The sequence below is a fragment of the Pelobates fuscus genome, chromosome 3 (genome assembly GCF_036172605.1).
Source record: "Pelobates fuscus isolate aPelFus1 chromosome 3, aPelFus1.pri, whole genome shotgun sequence".
Taxonomy (NCBI): Eukaryota; Metazoa; Chordata; class Amphibia; order Anura; family Pelobatidae; genus Pelobates; species Pelobates fuscus.
Window position 1 is genome coordinate 49,560,691 of NC_086319.1, and position 17,006 is coordinate 49,577,696.

Below are 17,006 nucleotides of genomic sequence, written 5' to 3' on the forward strand. Positions count from 1 at the left end.
GCATTGTTTTTCCACTGTACTTTTCCAAATAAAACTAAGTTTATATGAATTTCTTTTTATTTATTTTTTTATTGTGGCCCACATAAACTTAAACCTTTTTTATTTGGCCCATGCTAGCATTTGAGTTTGACATGCTTGATCTACAGTATTGACTGTCTAGGTCATTTATTTTGTTACCTTCACATTGTGTACTTTCCACATCAAATTAAATTAGTGGGGGGGGGGGGGGGGGGTTGGAGGAAATGGGGTTTATCTTTTATATTTCAAAATAGATAGTGTAACAGCATACATGTTTGTATTTCCTTTAATATAAAAATAAACAAGTAATAAAAGCCAGAATATTTCACCAGATAGGGTACTTTTATCAGGTTCAAGTTCATTTAGGGATCTCAATGCCAATAAGTTACTCGATAAGAACTGATACACCCATTCTCAAAATCAGATTTCTTTAGATGCCAAAATAGCCTTTATTTTAAGTATACAGAATAAAATACAAAAATAGAAGACAAAAAGACTCACATGTTCTTACGCCTTACCCCATATCCACAGAAAATCAGAAATGAATTGCTTTATCAAAGAATTAAAAAAATACAAAAATTACCTTCGGTGTTGATTAAAATAGCAGGTGAAAGGTTGGAACCCGATCTCTTTATTCCAGTATTCCTGCCAGTGAAGAACATTTTCTGAATTCTTCTGGTTTTCTCGCTCACAGGGTGGTATGTACGAACACTGTTAACAAGGATTTAAGAAACAGAAAATTATAATTTCATCGAACAGCATGTACGTTGTTAGAATGGCCAGATAAGGATGACTCATAAAGGGTTGAAGGGTTGAAGAGAATTAATATTACAGAGCTGTATTAAAATAAGTGCTACTTGTGTGTTTTTTTTTTTTAAAGTGACACCGATTACAGCAGAAATATATTTTTAAATTAAGTTAAGGAGCAATATTCTCATGGAAACATTGGGCCATGCTCCACGAGAATGCTCTTTAGTGGTTATGGTGCCAGGTGTCCCCTGGCTCAGTCCCACTGTTAAGAGTCAAACCATTTTAGAATGGAGTGAAGATTACCTGGGTCCCGGACCACCCACAGTCTGGCCCATCTTCATAGATATCACTCCAGCAACATCAATCCTGTCCAAATTTGGATGGAATTCACTGGCTGAAGATTGTCATGGTATTGTTCAATTCTAAGCCAAGACAATTTTGGCTACAAAAAAACCCACACAATTGATATAGCTCTTATGGCTGTAAAAACATTGACTTTATCGATATCGTTAATGAGTGTATCAGACTGAGGTGGACCCAGGTAAGTTTGAAATCCATTTAGTAAATAACCCTAAAAATATTAGCTGAGTAAATAATACTCCAATCAAAAAGAACAATGCTTCTGATTCTATTAAAGGGACGATCTAAGCACCAAAACTCCGATATCCTTATAAAGTTATTTTAGCTCAAAGAACCTGTCCCTCTTTTTGGACAATGTAAAACCTTGCCATTTCTGAGCTTTGGGAATCCTTCCATTTGTCTGAGAACACGCTTCTAGTGGCTCTACGGCCTTTGATTTCCAAAGGTCTTCATGTTCAGTATCATTGTGTATAGCATTGTGACAGCGAATGCAACGGATGCTTAGGTTAGCAATGGTTTCAGTGCTAAACTGGTGGATCCTGCTTTACATGCAATGCTTCAGACTGCAGAAAACCATTTGACTGGATCACATCAGTATTGATCTCACAAAATGCTGCCACAAGGAGACTGTTACAGTGCAGGTGCATTTAATCAATTTTTAAATCACATTTTTTTCTTCATTTAAAAGAGTTGAAGCCCTTTTAAGGAACACATCGTACTTGAAAAGTAATATATATATATTTTTTTACAGTGTTCCTTTAAGGGGTAGGCGGCCTCTGGGACTCCAAATGTTACGGGCTATATCTCCCATAATGCTCTTAACTTATAATACTGGCAAAGCATCGGGCGAGATGTGGTCCACAACATCTGGCGTGCTAAAGTTGCCTACCCATAAGCTAGTCAATCACTCGTCTTGTTACAACAGAATATTTTCTCTGTATTGTGGACAGAACTTTCATGAGTTACTGATGTTCTAGAGCTGGGAAGCAGCATTTTACCAGTAGAATACGTCTGAATAAGTGTTTTCGGGTTCTACTTATAGAAAGTCAGTCCCTGGTGACACAAAGGGTACTTATTTCTGAATCCTAGCTAGAAAAACACAACCACATTATTTCATGAGTAAATGTAACAAGTTAAAGAAAGGTCTGTTTCTTTCCTTTTCTTATGTGCGTTTTTTGTTTTGTTTGGTTTGGTTTTGTTTTGTTTAGCTTTCTTCCCTTTGACATCTACCACACGGGATTTATTGGTAAGTGTAATGCCTCTTGCCAATGAATTGAAGATGGTGTTTTATAACTTTAACTGCTACATGAATTTCCAAAGCACATACACAGACAGTGAGGAAGCAAATATTGTTTATATTTTCAAACATGTTCTATAAAACCCCAACGCTTATTCAGGATCCCCCTACACATAGAAATTCATTGTTAGATATTTATTTCAATATCCTGGATCACCTCCAGGCCTCCATCTTAGCTTCAGACTATGGTAACTTATCTTATTGTCATAATGTTGGCTAAACTAGCCTCTTCCTCCCTCAGACGTGTATTCTCTCGCCTTTTTGACAAAACCCTATCTCCCACCCCTGCCCTTTAATTCAGTAACAGCTATAAATACTTTTCACTATGGACCCTCACTATTACAGACTCTAAACCCCAGCCACCCTAGCGTATATTCCTTATCCTAAAAACTTTACATAGTTGTTATTTACTATTTCCTCTTACTCCTACCATTTCCCTATTTTTTTCACTTATTCTATTACGTTATTCTAATAAGGGATTACTGCAGCGAAACACAATTTGTTTGTGGGAGTCTCTGTCAGCCTAAAAATACCTGAAAGGGACACTCCAGGCACCCAGACCACGTCTGCCCATTGGAGTGGTCTTGGTGCCAACTCCCACCACCCTTAACCCTGCAAATGTAATTATTGCAGTTTTTATAAACTGCAATTAATTACCTTGCAGGGTTAAGTCCTCCTCTAGTGGCTGTCTATCAGACAGCCACTAGAGGGACATCTGTGTTCTTAGAAGTGTTTTAAATGACGCTGGACATCCTCACGCTATGCCGGAATCCTCATAGGAAAGCATTGAATGCTTTCCTATGGGGAGGTCTAATGCGCGTGCACGGCCATTGCCGCACATGCGCATTAGGTCTCCCCCCGCCGGCCGATGTCGGTGGGGGAGGAGCGTGGGCAGAGCCTGACCAAGCGCCTAGGGACATCAGCGCTGTATTTAGGTAAGTCACTGAAGTCGTTTTAACCCCTTCAGCAACATGGGATGGGGGCTGGGAGGGAGAGGGGCACTGCAGGATTCTGCAGTGCCAGGAAAACAGATATGATATGAACTGTCCTCTCAGTAGAGGAAGCACCTGATGAAATCAGCCGGCGCAGACAGCATGGTAACGCCACCCGAGATCCGACCACCGTGGGTGGAGGAGGGACAGCGAGCAGGCGCACCCTCCTCTACCCGGTCGGGCGCCCGCGGCTCTAGAAGGAGCCGATCGCGGAAGACGGCCACATGCTTGAGCGGGCCAGCCGCCGGTATACTCATGAAGGAGCTCGGGGAATCAGAGGAGGCAGCCAGACGGCTAGTCTCCTGAAACCCCGAGCGAACACTTGTAGCCAGCGCATAGCAATGGCGGGACACATGGTGTTAGAGGGTGGGGGGGGGAGCAACTGAAAGGGATCCCCAAGAACTCCCCTAGAACCACCACGTGAAAGGAAAAAATCCCCGAGGGTACAGGGGAAGGAGAGAGTCAGAAGGGTAGTAATCCCCAAACTATAAGCCTAATAAATGTAAATCTGAACACAATATATATAATATATAAATATAAATATAATATATAAAATGTAACAAATATATATCTACAGTATGCATAAAAAATAAATAAATATAATATATACTAACTATAATGAATATATAACTAAATACAGTATGCATAAAATAGAAATAATAAATATAATATGATACCAAATAGAATGAATATATAACTAAATACAAAATACATAAAATATAAATAATAAATATAATATGATACCAAATAGAATGAATATATAACTAAATACAGAATACATAAAATATAAATAAAATACGATACCAAATATAAATCCTAAATAAGTCATATTAAATCCCAAAGCCACCCACTAGAAGCAGGAGGCAGTGGTACTCTGACCTGTACTGTCTGCGGAGCAGCAAAGAAAGAGGGAATGGTGCATGAGGAGGGGAGTTTTATAGTACCTAACTTTTTTTCTGATTGGTTGTTTTCTGTGCTGCTGTGGAGTTCTAGTAAAGAGAGACTTAAGCAAATACGAAGCATCCTGTCATGTTATAAAATTCATAAAACCATTTGCATTTGCAAAACAAATGGTGACAATCTACAAAACTGCAGTGTTTATACTGCAGGGCTAAAATAACCGGACCGTTGCACCCAGACCACTTCATTGAGATAACCCTATTGGTCCAGATAAAGTAACTCAACAGTGCATGTTTAATTCATGGCAAGATCAGCCCAGCCTTTCCTCCCCCAAAGTAAACAAAATGATTATATTTAAAGTTAAATGCATCCTTCTTAGTTAAATGTTTAAATAGTATTACGTACTCGTAGCTGTAGCTGGTATGCTAACAACATCCTGCTGTTATATGTTTCTACTGATCAAAATAAATACATTAGGGCCTCCTATTAAAATTATTCCTCTGGTTTTCTCCGCTGTATTCTCTGTGACAATAGGAAGACTGTCAGAACCGATCATGTACAATATAGTTTATAGTAAGCCATGTCAAGGAGCCCTGAAACAAAGTATGATTGCACAGCAGTGTTTATATTGTGGCAAGACTTGCTGACCTACCAACACACAGCAAAAAAATAATTCTTACAAATGCGTTTAAAAATTATGTTTATGTCAACATTATAATAAGCCTGCTAGAGAAAAGGAAAGGGAAACAAAATTTCAGATCCATCTACCGTAGGCGAGTATTTTGATAACTCCACAATATAACCAGTAAAGGCTCTTTGTGTATTTGTAGAGGTACAGGGAAGCATGAACTTCATTCTGTGACATTTCAGAGTAAGTGAACAGCTGAATTCCTGGCACTTATAGTATACCTAAGGTGAGAATTCAAAATTAATTTGAGGTCAGAATTGTCAAATTGGGAAAAATCTTTACTAAGATTTACTAAAATCTTTTACTAAGCTATGCTTTCAGTCTGGCTACTCTGGCATTACATATGGAATTCAGAGTAAGTGAACAGGCCTTTGGTCCATTATCTGACACTCTGCATGAGGACATCCAGTGTCAGATTTTTCCACATAGGATAGCTTTGATTCAATGTTTTCCTATGGGGAGGTCTAATGTGCACGCCGTCAAAGTGGGCGGAACATCATCCCAGCATCGAGGGAAAAGGTAAGTAAATATAGGGTTTTTAACCCTTTATTTAACCATGCGGGGGGAGGGCAGGGAGGAGGAAAGGGAGGGGGTTGAGGCAGAAGGAGCGATAGTGCCAGGAATTCAATACAAAGCTGTATTCCTGGCCCTTATAGTATACCTAAGGTGAGAATTCAAAATGAATTTGAGGTCAGAATTGTCAAATTGGGAAAAAAAATACTAAGCTATGCTTTCAGTCTGGCTACTCTGGCATTACATATGTAATTCCCTTTAAATTCTCACTTTAGTAAATATCCCAGTTAGTGTTACTTAATTTCTTCTATTTCAGATTGTTCCAAACATTATCACATACATATCAATTTCTATTATCAGAGAAGAATTATTTTGATTTTCATACTCAGATTAAATGAAACGAACATTTTCACTGTTGTACCACTGAATATTTTAGCATAGTTTAAGATTTATTACAAGTATTTTAGATGGTACAAAATGTTCGACCCTTACTTGGAAGCCTCAAAGGGAACTAGGACGGCTCGGGGCAAATTTACTAGACTGCTAAGATTTGTATGTTATGTTTTAGATTGCCTGCCAGGTTCCACCACGTCTTTCCTCGTTTCTTCATGGTATTACTTTGTTTTCTTGGGGGGTTTTGTTCTGCGTTGCTTTTTTCATCAACTTTTCCTTATTAGGATCCCATTTAATTGTAGGATCACCAAGAAAGGCAGTTATCTCAAGAACAGACAAACTAAAGATACAATCTCACCGTTCTACGTTAATCACTTCTTTCTTCATTTGTTTATACAAGCGTAGGGGAGATATTTCTTCCTTTTTAATACTGAATCCTTTTGGAATGGCTTTAAGAATACAATGTATTTTCCTAATGATAATATTTATCTTTTTGAAATGTCATCTTTAAATAGTTCCTCTATCTATTTACGAATAGTATGATTTGCACTGCGTCATTAAATGGAATGTGTTCCTCCTGCGTTTGTTTAACTTTGATTTTCAACTTTGGCAAGCATATACTTAAACATATACTTAATTTTGTCAACAAAAGCTTTAAACAAAATTGCCACTTCATATTGTTGAAGTAGTTATGGTGCCTGTAATTCACTTGTGCCGGTCCTCATTTTTTTAACAAGCAAGGAATCGTGGTTACCCGGAGCTTACGTAGCCTCTGTGCGGCTCAGGCTAATGCTGCTGCAATGCTTGGCTGACAATGTCAGCTGACTACTCTCAATGCTGGTATGAATTGGTATAGGTTAAGGCAGAGTTTAATCTTAATCAGCCATACAGCCATCAGAGACCAGACTGCAGATTGCCAGGGAACCTCATTTGTGTGTTTAATGGTTTGCAAACTGTGTGAAAGAGAGAATGTAGGGAAGGCAACAGGGGACTACAGGAACCATAAACACCTTAATGAGATTAAGTAATTATAGTGTCATAGTGTTTCTTTAAGACACAGGAAGCAAAATCAAGGCTACCATTTCCTAAGAGGTTTATCTCAAACCAAATATAGGTATGTAATTTCAGGAGCCTCATGTCACCGGTGACCCTCTTAACCTCCTTGTTAACAACTTTAACAAACATTCTAATAATTATATACCTGAAAGATACGTGTGCTATGATTGTACTTTCTCAATAAACAGAGATTTCATATGTTTTTTTCTCTCCTTGCCTTCTTTAGCCTAAAGTTAAGGTTCACCGTGAATTCATTTTGAACACCCAGCATTTCACACCTTCAAAGTACAGGTAGTCCTCACTTTATGACTGACCTGTTTAACAACGACTCGGACTTATGACCAGCTCTCTAGCGCAGGGATTCGAGGGATTCCCGACGTTAGAGAGCTGGTCTTTACATAGAAAAGAATATAGACAAGTGCACCAGAGCAGGATATCCCTCGAACATTCCCTGAACATAGATTAGAGGGACTCCCTGCTCTGGTACGTTTGTCTATGCCCGGGGAAATGTCCCCGAACATAGATTAGAGGGATTCCCTGCTCTGGTGCGTTTGTCTATGCCCGGAGAAATTTCCCCAAACAAAGATTCGAGGGATTCCCTGGTCTTGTTTACTGGTCTATGTTCGGGGAAATTTCCCTGAACATAGACCTGCACTGGTTTCGCTTGCTCTGTATCTCATTCTCACTTACCGACCAATTTGTTTTATGACCGGTTCGTAAGAACGGAACCCGGTCGGTAAGTGAGGAGCGTCTGTAATTTAGTAATGTGAAAGCTGTTGAGAATTCAAAGTGTATTAAGGCCAAAATATACGAACTGGAAGAAAAGGTCAGCTCTGCTTCCAGTTCAACCATTTCAGTCTAAAATGTCTAATTCCCTTTAAATTCACTTTGAATTCCCGATCAGTGAATAACCCTGAGTCATGTGATGTTCACACTGCAAATGCTGTTGTGACTGTACACTTGATGATATATGCAGATTGAGCAGCCACATAGCAAAAGAGGTAAATATTGAAATATTCTTAATTAAATACACTTTACAAAGCATAATATCGCGCACACAATCATATCCTGGTGTGAACCGTGTTATGTTCTTGCTTTCATCAGAAAAAAAAGCAAAAATGAGAATGTGATGCTCGTTTTTTTCTAAATATACATTCTGTGTGTGTAAGTATGTATATATATATATATATATATATATTCATAATATTACATCTACTAATAATGTAAAAATTTAAATACAAGGTTTATGATGATACCATAACTTAAATACAATACTAAATAAATAATTGAAAATCACCTAAAACGTTGTGTTTTTGCCTTTTTTTTCTGATCCTTTTTATTTAAAACGTATATTAAAGATTTAGAAACCAATATCACGATCGAGTTCCATCCTGGCACTGTCAGGCCACTCATTGCACTGAAAGAGGAGGAAATAGAAACATTGTATTTATTTTTCTTCCTCTCTCTATGCTGACAGACAGGTGCAAAGGGAGGAGCCAGAATAGAGGTACTTCCAGGATAGGGGTAAATGTAGCAGTGTGGATCTCTCCACAGCATGTATAATAGGATAATTTGATTGCAACAAAAAAATACAAGTTATTTAGCTCTTTGTCACAACATTTCAAGTGAAAGCAGTGCAGACTTAAAGGATCACTATAGGGTCAGGAACACAAACATATATTCCTTGGTCAGGAACACAAACATGTATTCCTGACCCAATAGTGTTAAAACCAACATCTAGCCCCCCAGCATGATTCAAACACAGCCCTGGTGTCTGCATGCAGAGGGAGGAGATACTGAATGTTTGGATGCATTTTAGGCAGCCATGACCCAGGAAGGATCTCTAACAGCCATCTGAGGAGTGGCCAGTGAAGTTATCACTAGGCTGTAATGTAAGCACTGCATTTTCTCTGAAAAGACAGTGTTTACAGCAAAACGCCTGAAGGTAATGATTCTACTCACCAGAACAAATTCAATAAGCTGTAGTTGTTCTGGTGACTATAGTGTCCCTTTAAAGGGACAGCATAGGCACCCAGACCACTTCAGCTCAATGAAGTGAACTGGGTTCAATGCCCCGTCCCCCTTAGTCTTGCAATGTAACCAATTGCAGTTTTTGAGATACAGATTTGTATTCCTAACTATAGAATCCCTTGAATCAGGACAACATTTTGCAGAAAGTATGTTATGTTATAAATATATATAACAAAATCTGGATGTTATTCTGGTGGGGAGATAGATAATGATATCAAAATTCCTAAATCAAAGTGCAGCACAGGAACACAAAATGTAAGGCAAAAGGGAAACAAATACTGGGTGGCCAGGTGTGTGCATCTGAGTGTGTGTGTGTATCTGAGTATCTACGTGTGCTCATAATGCTGTGTGTGCATGGTTTTGTGTACATGTTCCAATCCACAGTGGATGCAGTAGCAGACAAAAGACAAATCATGGGCACTGGAACTGTCATGAAGCAAGACTACAGAATACCAAAATACTTAAAAAATGTAATTAATAGAAAATTACCTAAACAGGTTAATGGGTGTTATACCATCTTAATGTTAGGTCTCATTATTTATGATCTCTCCAGAACCCATACATAGCACTATTTGTACATTTTGTTTATGCCGTACGTTTGTATATGTGGGTGTTAGAATAACAGACAGAAAGAAGGGACATGGATCGTTTTTACTCGCTTTATGATTCCTTGTGATCTAAGCATGGGTTCTGAGATGTCTCTCATGGTAAGATTTTACAGCTTTCGAGTCACACAATTTAGCGTAACTAATGAGAAGCTGAGCACAGTCTGCAGAATCTGCTTTGTAAAAAACGAAAAATACTTAATGTGCAAACAAATAATTCAAACTTCCCTTTGTGTAAGCAGCCACAGTAAGATCTTACTCTGCACAATCCTCTATTGATCCTGCTTTAATAAAGTGGAGCTAAGTCTCATATAGTGGTTGAGTCAGCTTATTGTAAAACTTGTTTTCAAAGATGCGATTTTTGTGAACATTCACAAAACAGAGAAATATCTAGTTCTGTTTTTGCTTTAGTTTTCAATTAATTCTGCAGGCTGGCAATAAAGAACTAATGCTTATCATTTTAATGATCTACTTAAAAACATAAATAATTAGCTCACAAATAATTACCTTGAGTATTTACAGGAACACTATAGTGTCAGGAACACAAACATGTATCCCTGACACAATAGTGGTAAAATAGGTATTTAGCTCCCTTTGCACCCTTTTTAAAAAAGGTTATTTTACGCACCTTTTTTTTTATGTGCTACACCGGTCTCACCATGGCTTGCCCTGCCTCGCATTGCCTCTGTTGCACATTTGAAAATCTCAGCCAATCCAATGCTTTCCCATTGGAAAGCATTGGGAGGCTATTGCACATGCACAGCAAAATGCCGCGCTGTGGACAATCAGCATCTTCTTATAGAGATGCATTGAATCAATGTAGTTGAGGAAATGTAGTAGGAATGTTCAGTGTCTCCATGCAGAGCGTGGGGACGCTGAACACCAGTGCTGCACACTGTGCAGAACTGACCCAAGAACACCGTCTGAGTGACTGCCACTAGAAGTGTTACAAGGCAGCAATGAAAACATTGCCTTTTGTCTGAAAAGGCAGTGTTTACATTAAGAAGCCTGCAGGGACAGGCTATAGACTCCAAAACAACAACTGCAGTTGTAATGGAGAGTATTGTGTCCCTTTGAGAACAATAAATGATTCACCCAGCATTTAAGGAACCATTTATCTTAATTTGAGAAACATTTTATTTTCATTAAATAATTATTAGTCTTTTTTAATCAAGTTTAACAATTCAGACAATCATTACTCAATGGTTATTACCCTGTCTGGGCTTAGAATGTATGAACAAGTATCAGTAAACATAAAATGTATACAATTTCAAACAAGTATAAGTGAACTAAAAATATATACAACACAAGGTGACAAGATACAAATAAGTAAAGTTTTTTTAAAGTGATCACTACAATTTGTATTACAATTTACTAGCAATCAAGAGGTAAATGGTATGAGCAAATATTTAAAAGGTGCTAAAATATTTTCAAAACAAATATAAGTCCATTATTATAAAGTAAAATATGTCATGCCACATGCCTCGAATATTCCAAACCATGTCCAAATTCTATACATCATTAAAAAGCCCCAAGCCCTCCTCAAGCATGCTGTGTGCAATCTGACTGCTTATAAAAGTAACTAAATAAATGAACCTTTAGTATTTGTGTGGCTGCCACTCTGCTAGAGCCAAACATTGGCAAAAGTCTAATGCTCATAGCAGCACTTTAAGGGACATTATAGTTACTGTGACAAACCACCCAGTCAACCATCCACGTTTTTATGATTTTCCTGTACCCCTAGCCCCATCACCTTCCCCTCCAGACCAACTAACTAAGAGCATCCCTTTTCCCTGTAACCGGAGTCCATAAAGTTGCAAAGACTCCAGAGGGACTTATTCACAACTCTTCTGGAACTCGGGTTCAGCCGCGGCCAGCCTTAAATCCCGGCCAACTTTTACCCAGGTTTTCCCCTACTTCTCTACCAGATACAAGAGCACTTTTTGGAGGGAAGGTGCCTCAGATGATGTAGAACAATCGCTCCCTGAAAGTCAGGGGGAGTGCACCCTATTTCGTCCACAGGAACTTTCAACAATTGACTGGCGGAAGCCATATTTTCCCGGGAACCTTTTTAGGCCGGAACTTTGTGTGCCGCCGGTCAAAACTTTACACCAGTGGCGATGTGTAAATTTCGTCATGAATTCAGGCACTATTTTGCCAACATGGGCGCTTGAGTCAGAACTATCAGAGAATCTATAATATGTGGGGTTCATGTGTGTTTTTTTTATGTTTTTGGGGTGTTTTTGTGTTATGCTCTGGGAGATAATTGGTTTAGCGAGCAGCAATTAAATTATCTCCCAGATACAGAGGCACCAGGTCGGGATCATTTGTTGCTGTTGTTGCTGAATAGGGACCTTATGCTGGGAGTCTGTGTATAAATAACTGTGCTGTGCCTAATAAAATCACATCTACTCCCAACATTAAATCTCGGCTAATGTAAGGGGAAAAAGCTATACCGGCTATAAACACTACTTTAACTGGAAGGAGCAATAATACTACAGGAAACAGAATTATTGGCGGTGATACAGCGGTGATCCGCCACAGTCACCAAAACAAATTTAGTTTAATGAAGCAGTCTTGCTGTAGAGATCATGACCCTTCAGTATCACTACTCAATCCTCTGCCATATAGGAGTTAAATCCCTTTGTTTATGAACCCTAGTCACACCTCCCTGCATGTGACTTGCACAGCCTTCCATAAACACTTCCTGTAAAAAGAGATTTCTTATTTAGGGGCATGATCTATACATAGTGATGTCGCAAACATGAAATTTGCCGTTCGCGAACGGCGAGCGCGAACTTCCGCAAATGTTCGCGAATGGGCGAACCCGGCGAACCGCCATAGACTTCAATAGGCAGGCAAATTTTAAAACCCACAGGGACTCCTTCTAGCCACAATAGTGATGGGCCCCCACCCACCTGAGCGGTAGGGGGGGGACATAATGTCCTCCCCCCAGCCCCCACCCCTGAGCGGTGGGTAGGGGCCCTAAACACAAATTGGGGGGGGACCTAATGTCCTCCCCCCTGGCCCCCACCCCTGAGAGGCGGGTGGGGGCCTTAAATACCAATAGGGGGGGGACCTATTGTCCTCCTCCCCGGCCCCCACCCATGAGCAGCAGGTGGGGGCCCTAAATACCAATAGGGGGGACCTATTGTCCTCCCCCCGGCCCCCACCCCTGAGCGGTGGGTGGGGGCCCTAAATACCAACAGGGGGGACCTAATGTCCTCCCCCCCGGCCCCCACCCATGAGCGACGGGTGGGGGCCCTAAATACCAACGGGGGGGGGCCTAATGTCCTCCCCCCCAACACCTGAGCGGCAGGTGGGGGCCCTAAATACCAACGGGGGGGACCTATTGTCCTCCCCCCCGGCCCACATCCCTGAGCGGCGGGTGGAGGCCCTAAAAAAAAGTCCACCTCCCAGGTGACTAGGGGTCCCCAAACCCCTAGTCACCCCCCCAAAAAAAATGGTCCCCCTACCTACCCCCCTCACCCTAAAAATAATGAGGGGGGAGTCAATAAAGCTAAAAACCTGTAAATAAATAAAAATAAACTTACCATTAGATGTCTTCTTTTTTCTAAAATCTTCTTTCTTCAGCCCCCAAAAAGGCCAAATAAAAAGCCAATATAACCGTCGCACTTTGAAAAAAAAAAAAAAAACGAGTGGGGCGGGGCCAGACCGCCAAGCTGGACGGCCGCAGGTCAGAGTGTCTCCAGCAAAACGTTGCTGAAAACCCAACAAAAACGAGCATTTCCAGCCGAAATCGGACCGACAGCGCGGATGCCCAGAACCAGAGGACTGTTGGACCCGGGGAGAGGCTGGCTCATCGAGCTTCGGTCCCCTGGGGAAGACAATCTTGTTGCCCGAACCTGGGCCTTCTCTTGCGGTGAGCGGGGCAGACGGCCGCTGCCTCACTATCCTGCACCACAGATCCTGGCTGGGGGACCAGACCGGCGCGGATCCGGCTCCGTTCCCTGCCCCATGGACCGGGGGGGTGATCCCGGTCCTCACCCTGCAGACGTGACCGCGACTCTACTAACAAGGCTGGGGAGCCTAACCACTGCATCCAAAATGGCGGGCGCCATGTGCGTGGACGGCACAGAGAATATCTCCCTCCTAGCGTCTATTGACAGCAAGACGGCTCCTGGTGTCCAGTCCCGCCACATGGGGAAGCTACAAAGCCCGTGGCAATCCTCACACCCACTCAAGCCACCATCACGAGACACAGGCGGCTCGAAGAGGCGAGTGAGGGGACAGAACGTCAAACAATGACTATTCCTGATATAAACGTTATATGTCTGCAATGATACTTTTTCTTACCAAGCTTGGAAACAAAAGGGAATAACTCATGTGTTTCATCTCTTCACAAAAAACGGCTTAAAAGCTTTCTCAGACCTTCAAAAAGAGTATAAACTTCCTTCACAGTTTATATTCACATACCTACAGCTTAAAGAACTTCTCTTCAATAACAAGATATGCATAAGACACGAAACGCTACGTACATCAGTTACGAAATTTGAACAACTATGTGCAGCATTATGTCCACCAAAAAAAATTATATCTACATGTTATGATCACCTTACTAAGATAGAAGAAACGAAAGCATGGAAATTTATGTTAGATTGGCAAAGGGACATTCAAGAATCTATAACCCAAGAAGCATGAGAACATCTTTACAATACATAAAAGCTTATCATCATGTGCTCAACATTTTGAAACTTCACGGAAAATATTGTACAGGTGGTATATGGTACCGAGTCGTCTCCGATCAATGTATCCAGATGCGGAGTATACATGTTGGAGATGCCAGCTACATAAAGGCACTATGCTGCACATATGGTGGACATGCGATAAAGTAAACAATTTGTGGAAAGATACGGAGAGAATGATTGAAGAAGTTACAGAATGTAAACTAGAACATAAACCAAAGATATTACTTCTCAAAGTACTCCCAGACAACATTACTAAACCTACAAGAAAATTTTTTTTTTTTATTTTATCTACAGTATCAACATTAATAGCGAAGAACTGGAAATCCCCAGTATTACCTTCCTTACAAGAAATTAGGTCTTTGATGTCTACAACAGTAGATGATGAACTCACTATGTGGAAGCAAACAAGAATAGGGAGATTAAGCCCGAAAGTAGCTGATAGATGGCGTAGTTACTTATCAACAATTACTTCATAGCTTTTCTAAAACACGGACAGTGATAACCCGGATCATCCCAGGAATTCACAGTCTGGGTTGGCCCCTCTTCCTTCCCTCCCCTTTCCCCCTCCCCCACCCCTCCCCTCCCCCTTTTTTTTCCCCCTTCCTCTTTCCACAAAGAGTTATAAATGTATTACCAGCAAGCCATATAACAGTAGGCATTTTAACGCAATTCAATTATTTCTAAGTGGAGAAATCACTTTTAAGTAATAATGCTATAGACTTTGGCAATACTTAAAACAAAATGCTGTAAGAATTTTATTTTGTACAATGTAATTAATGTGGATTGTAACCCCCCTTTCCCCTCTCTTTTTCTTTCTTTTTCTGTAACCCCTGTTTTAAAAACGAAAAATAAAAAACAATGACTATTCCTGCCCAGAGCGACCGCACCTTCTACCCAGCGAGACACCTTCAGTAGCGGACCAACCCAGTGCTCGCCCACCATACAGCCTGCAACAGAACAGCCCGGAAAACGGCAGACCCCTGCAAATAATATCCAGCCATTACAACATGGCGAACACCAACCGACGGATGACCTTAAGCGGCAAGCCTACCACAGCAGGACGGCTACCTGGAGGAACAAACGGACAAAACATATCCTGATGCCTGATGCCTTACTCCCGACTACTCCGACAACAGAGAAGGACTCTCTCAGGTCCAGCCGGGACCGCGAGGCCATATACACTGACACCAACCGTCTTGGGCCGGTTCAGAGACGCTCAGAGAAACTAGATATACCTTATCAACTACAGTGTTTGTGAGTTCCTCATTGTGCATGTGTCACTAGACGTTTGGGGGCTGTTATTATTGTTATTTTTATTGCTCTTATTCCTCACACCACGACTCAAGCAGCAGACATGTCCGCGCAAACACACACAGACTGGAGGGTACAGATGACATTAAACAACTACATGAGGCACTGTACAGACACATGTCACAGCAAACTACCAGACTGCTCGATCTTATATACACGCAGGGGCTCCTGCTACTGCTGGCCTGGGGTGACTGACTTAAGCCACTGACCCACTCTACCTGAAAGCAACACGTTTATACAACGACTCCTAATCGACATTAACATAATAAAAATGTGCATAGTATCGTGTTTACACAAGCTTGAAAAAAAAAATGTGCAAATTTTCATGCCACAGCCTAACTATTGTAACTCTTGAAACACGCTGTTGTGGCGTACGTCTATACCCTGTAACCGCCTGCATATCAAAAATAAAGAATAAAAAAATAAAAAAAATAAAAAAACGAGCGCAAAAAAAATTAATCCTTCTTCACCCTTCGAGGGCACGCCGCATACTGAGCTCCGCAGGGCGGGTCAAGGCTTATAAAGCCTTGCCACGCCCTGCAATTAGGCTTAGAACACTCTGATTGGTTGGTTTAAGCCAGAACTTTCCCACGCTGTGTAAAATTACACAGAGCACTCTGATTGGGTGGATTTCAAGCCACCCAATCGGAGTGCTCTGTGTCATTTTACACAGCGTGGGAAAGTTCTGTGGAATTTTCCCACGCTGTGTAATTTGACTCATAACACTCTGATTGGTGGATTAAGTAACCAATCAGAGAGTTATGAGTCAAATTACACAGCGTGGGAAAATTCCACAGAACTTTCCCACGCTGTGTAAAATGACACAGAGCACTCCGATTGGGTGGCTTGAAATCCACCCAATCAGAGTGCTCTGTGTAATTTTACACAGCGTGGGAAAGTTCTGTGGAATTTTCCCACGCTGTGTAATTTGACTCATAACACTCTGATTGGTGGATTAAGTAACCAATCAGAGAGTTATGAGTCAAATTACACAGCGTGTGAAAATTCCACAGAACTTTCCCACGCTGTGTAAAATGACACAGAGCACTCCGATTGGGTGGCTTGAAATCCACCCAATCAGAGTGCTCTGTGTCATTTTACACAGCGTGGGAAAGTTCTGTGGAATTTTCCCACGCTGTGTAAAATGACACAGATCACTCATATTGGCTTAAACCAACCAATCAGAGTGTTCTAAGCCTAATTGCAGGGCGTGGCAAGGCTTTATAAGCCTTGACCCGCCCTGCGGAGCTCAGTACGCGGCATGCCCTCGAAGGGTGAAGAAGGATTAATTTTTTTGCGCATGTTTTTTTTTTTTTTTTTATAGTGCGACGATTATATTGGCTTTTTATTTGGCCTTTTTGGGGGCTGAAGAAAGAAGATTTT

At 41.0% G+C, this 17,006-nt stretch overlaps 1 protein-coding gene across 1 annotated transcript in view; it reads right to left on the minus strand.

The window, feature by feature from the left end:
* The window catches only part of KCNMB4 (potassium calcium-activated channel subfamily M regulatory beta subunit 4), a 112,440-nt gene that overhangs the window by 64,284 nt on the left and 31,150 nt on the right, over positions 1-17,006 (minus strand). Inside the window, exon 2 of the mRNA XM_063447014.1 lies at positions 602-729. Coding sequence (XP_063303084.1) covers positions 602-729 — 128 coding nt within the window. The remainder of the gene's footprint in view (positions 1-601; positions 730-17,006) is intronic.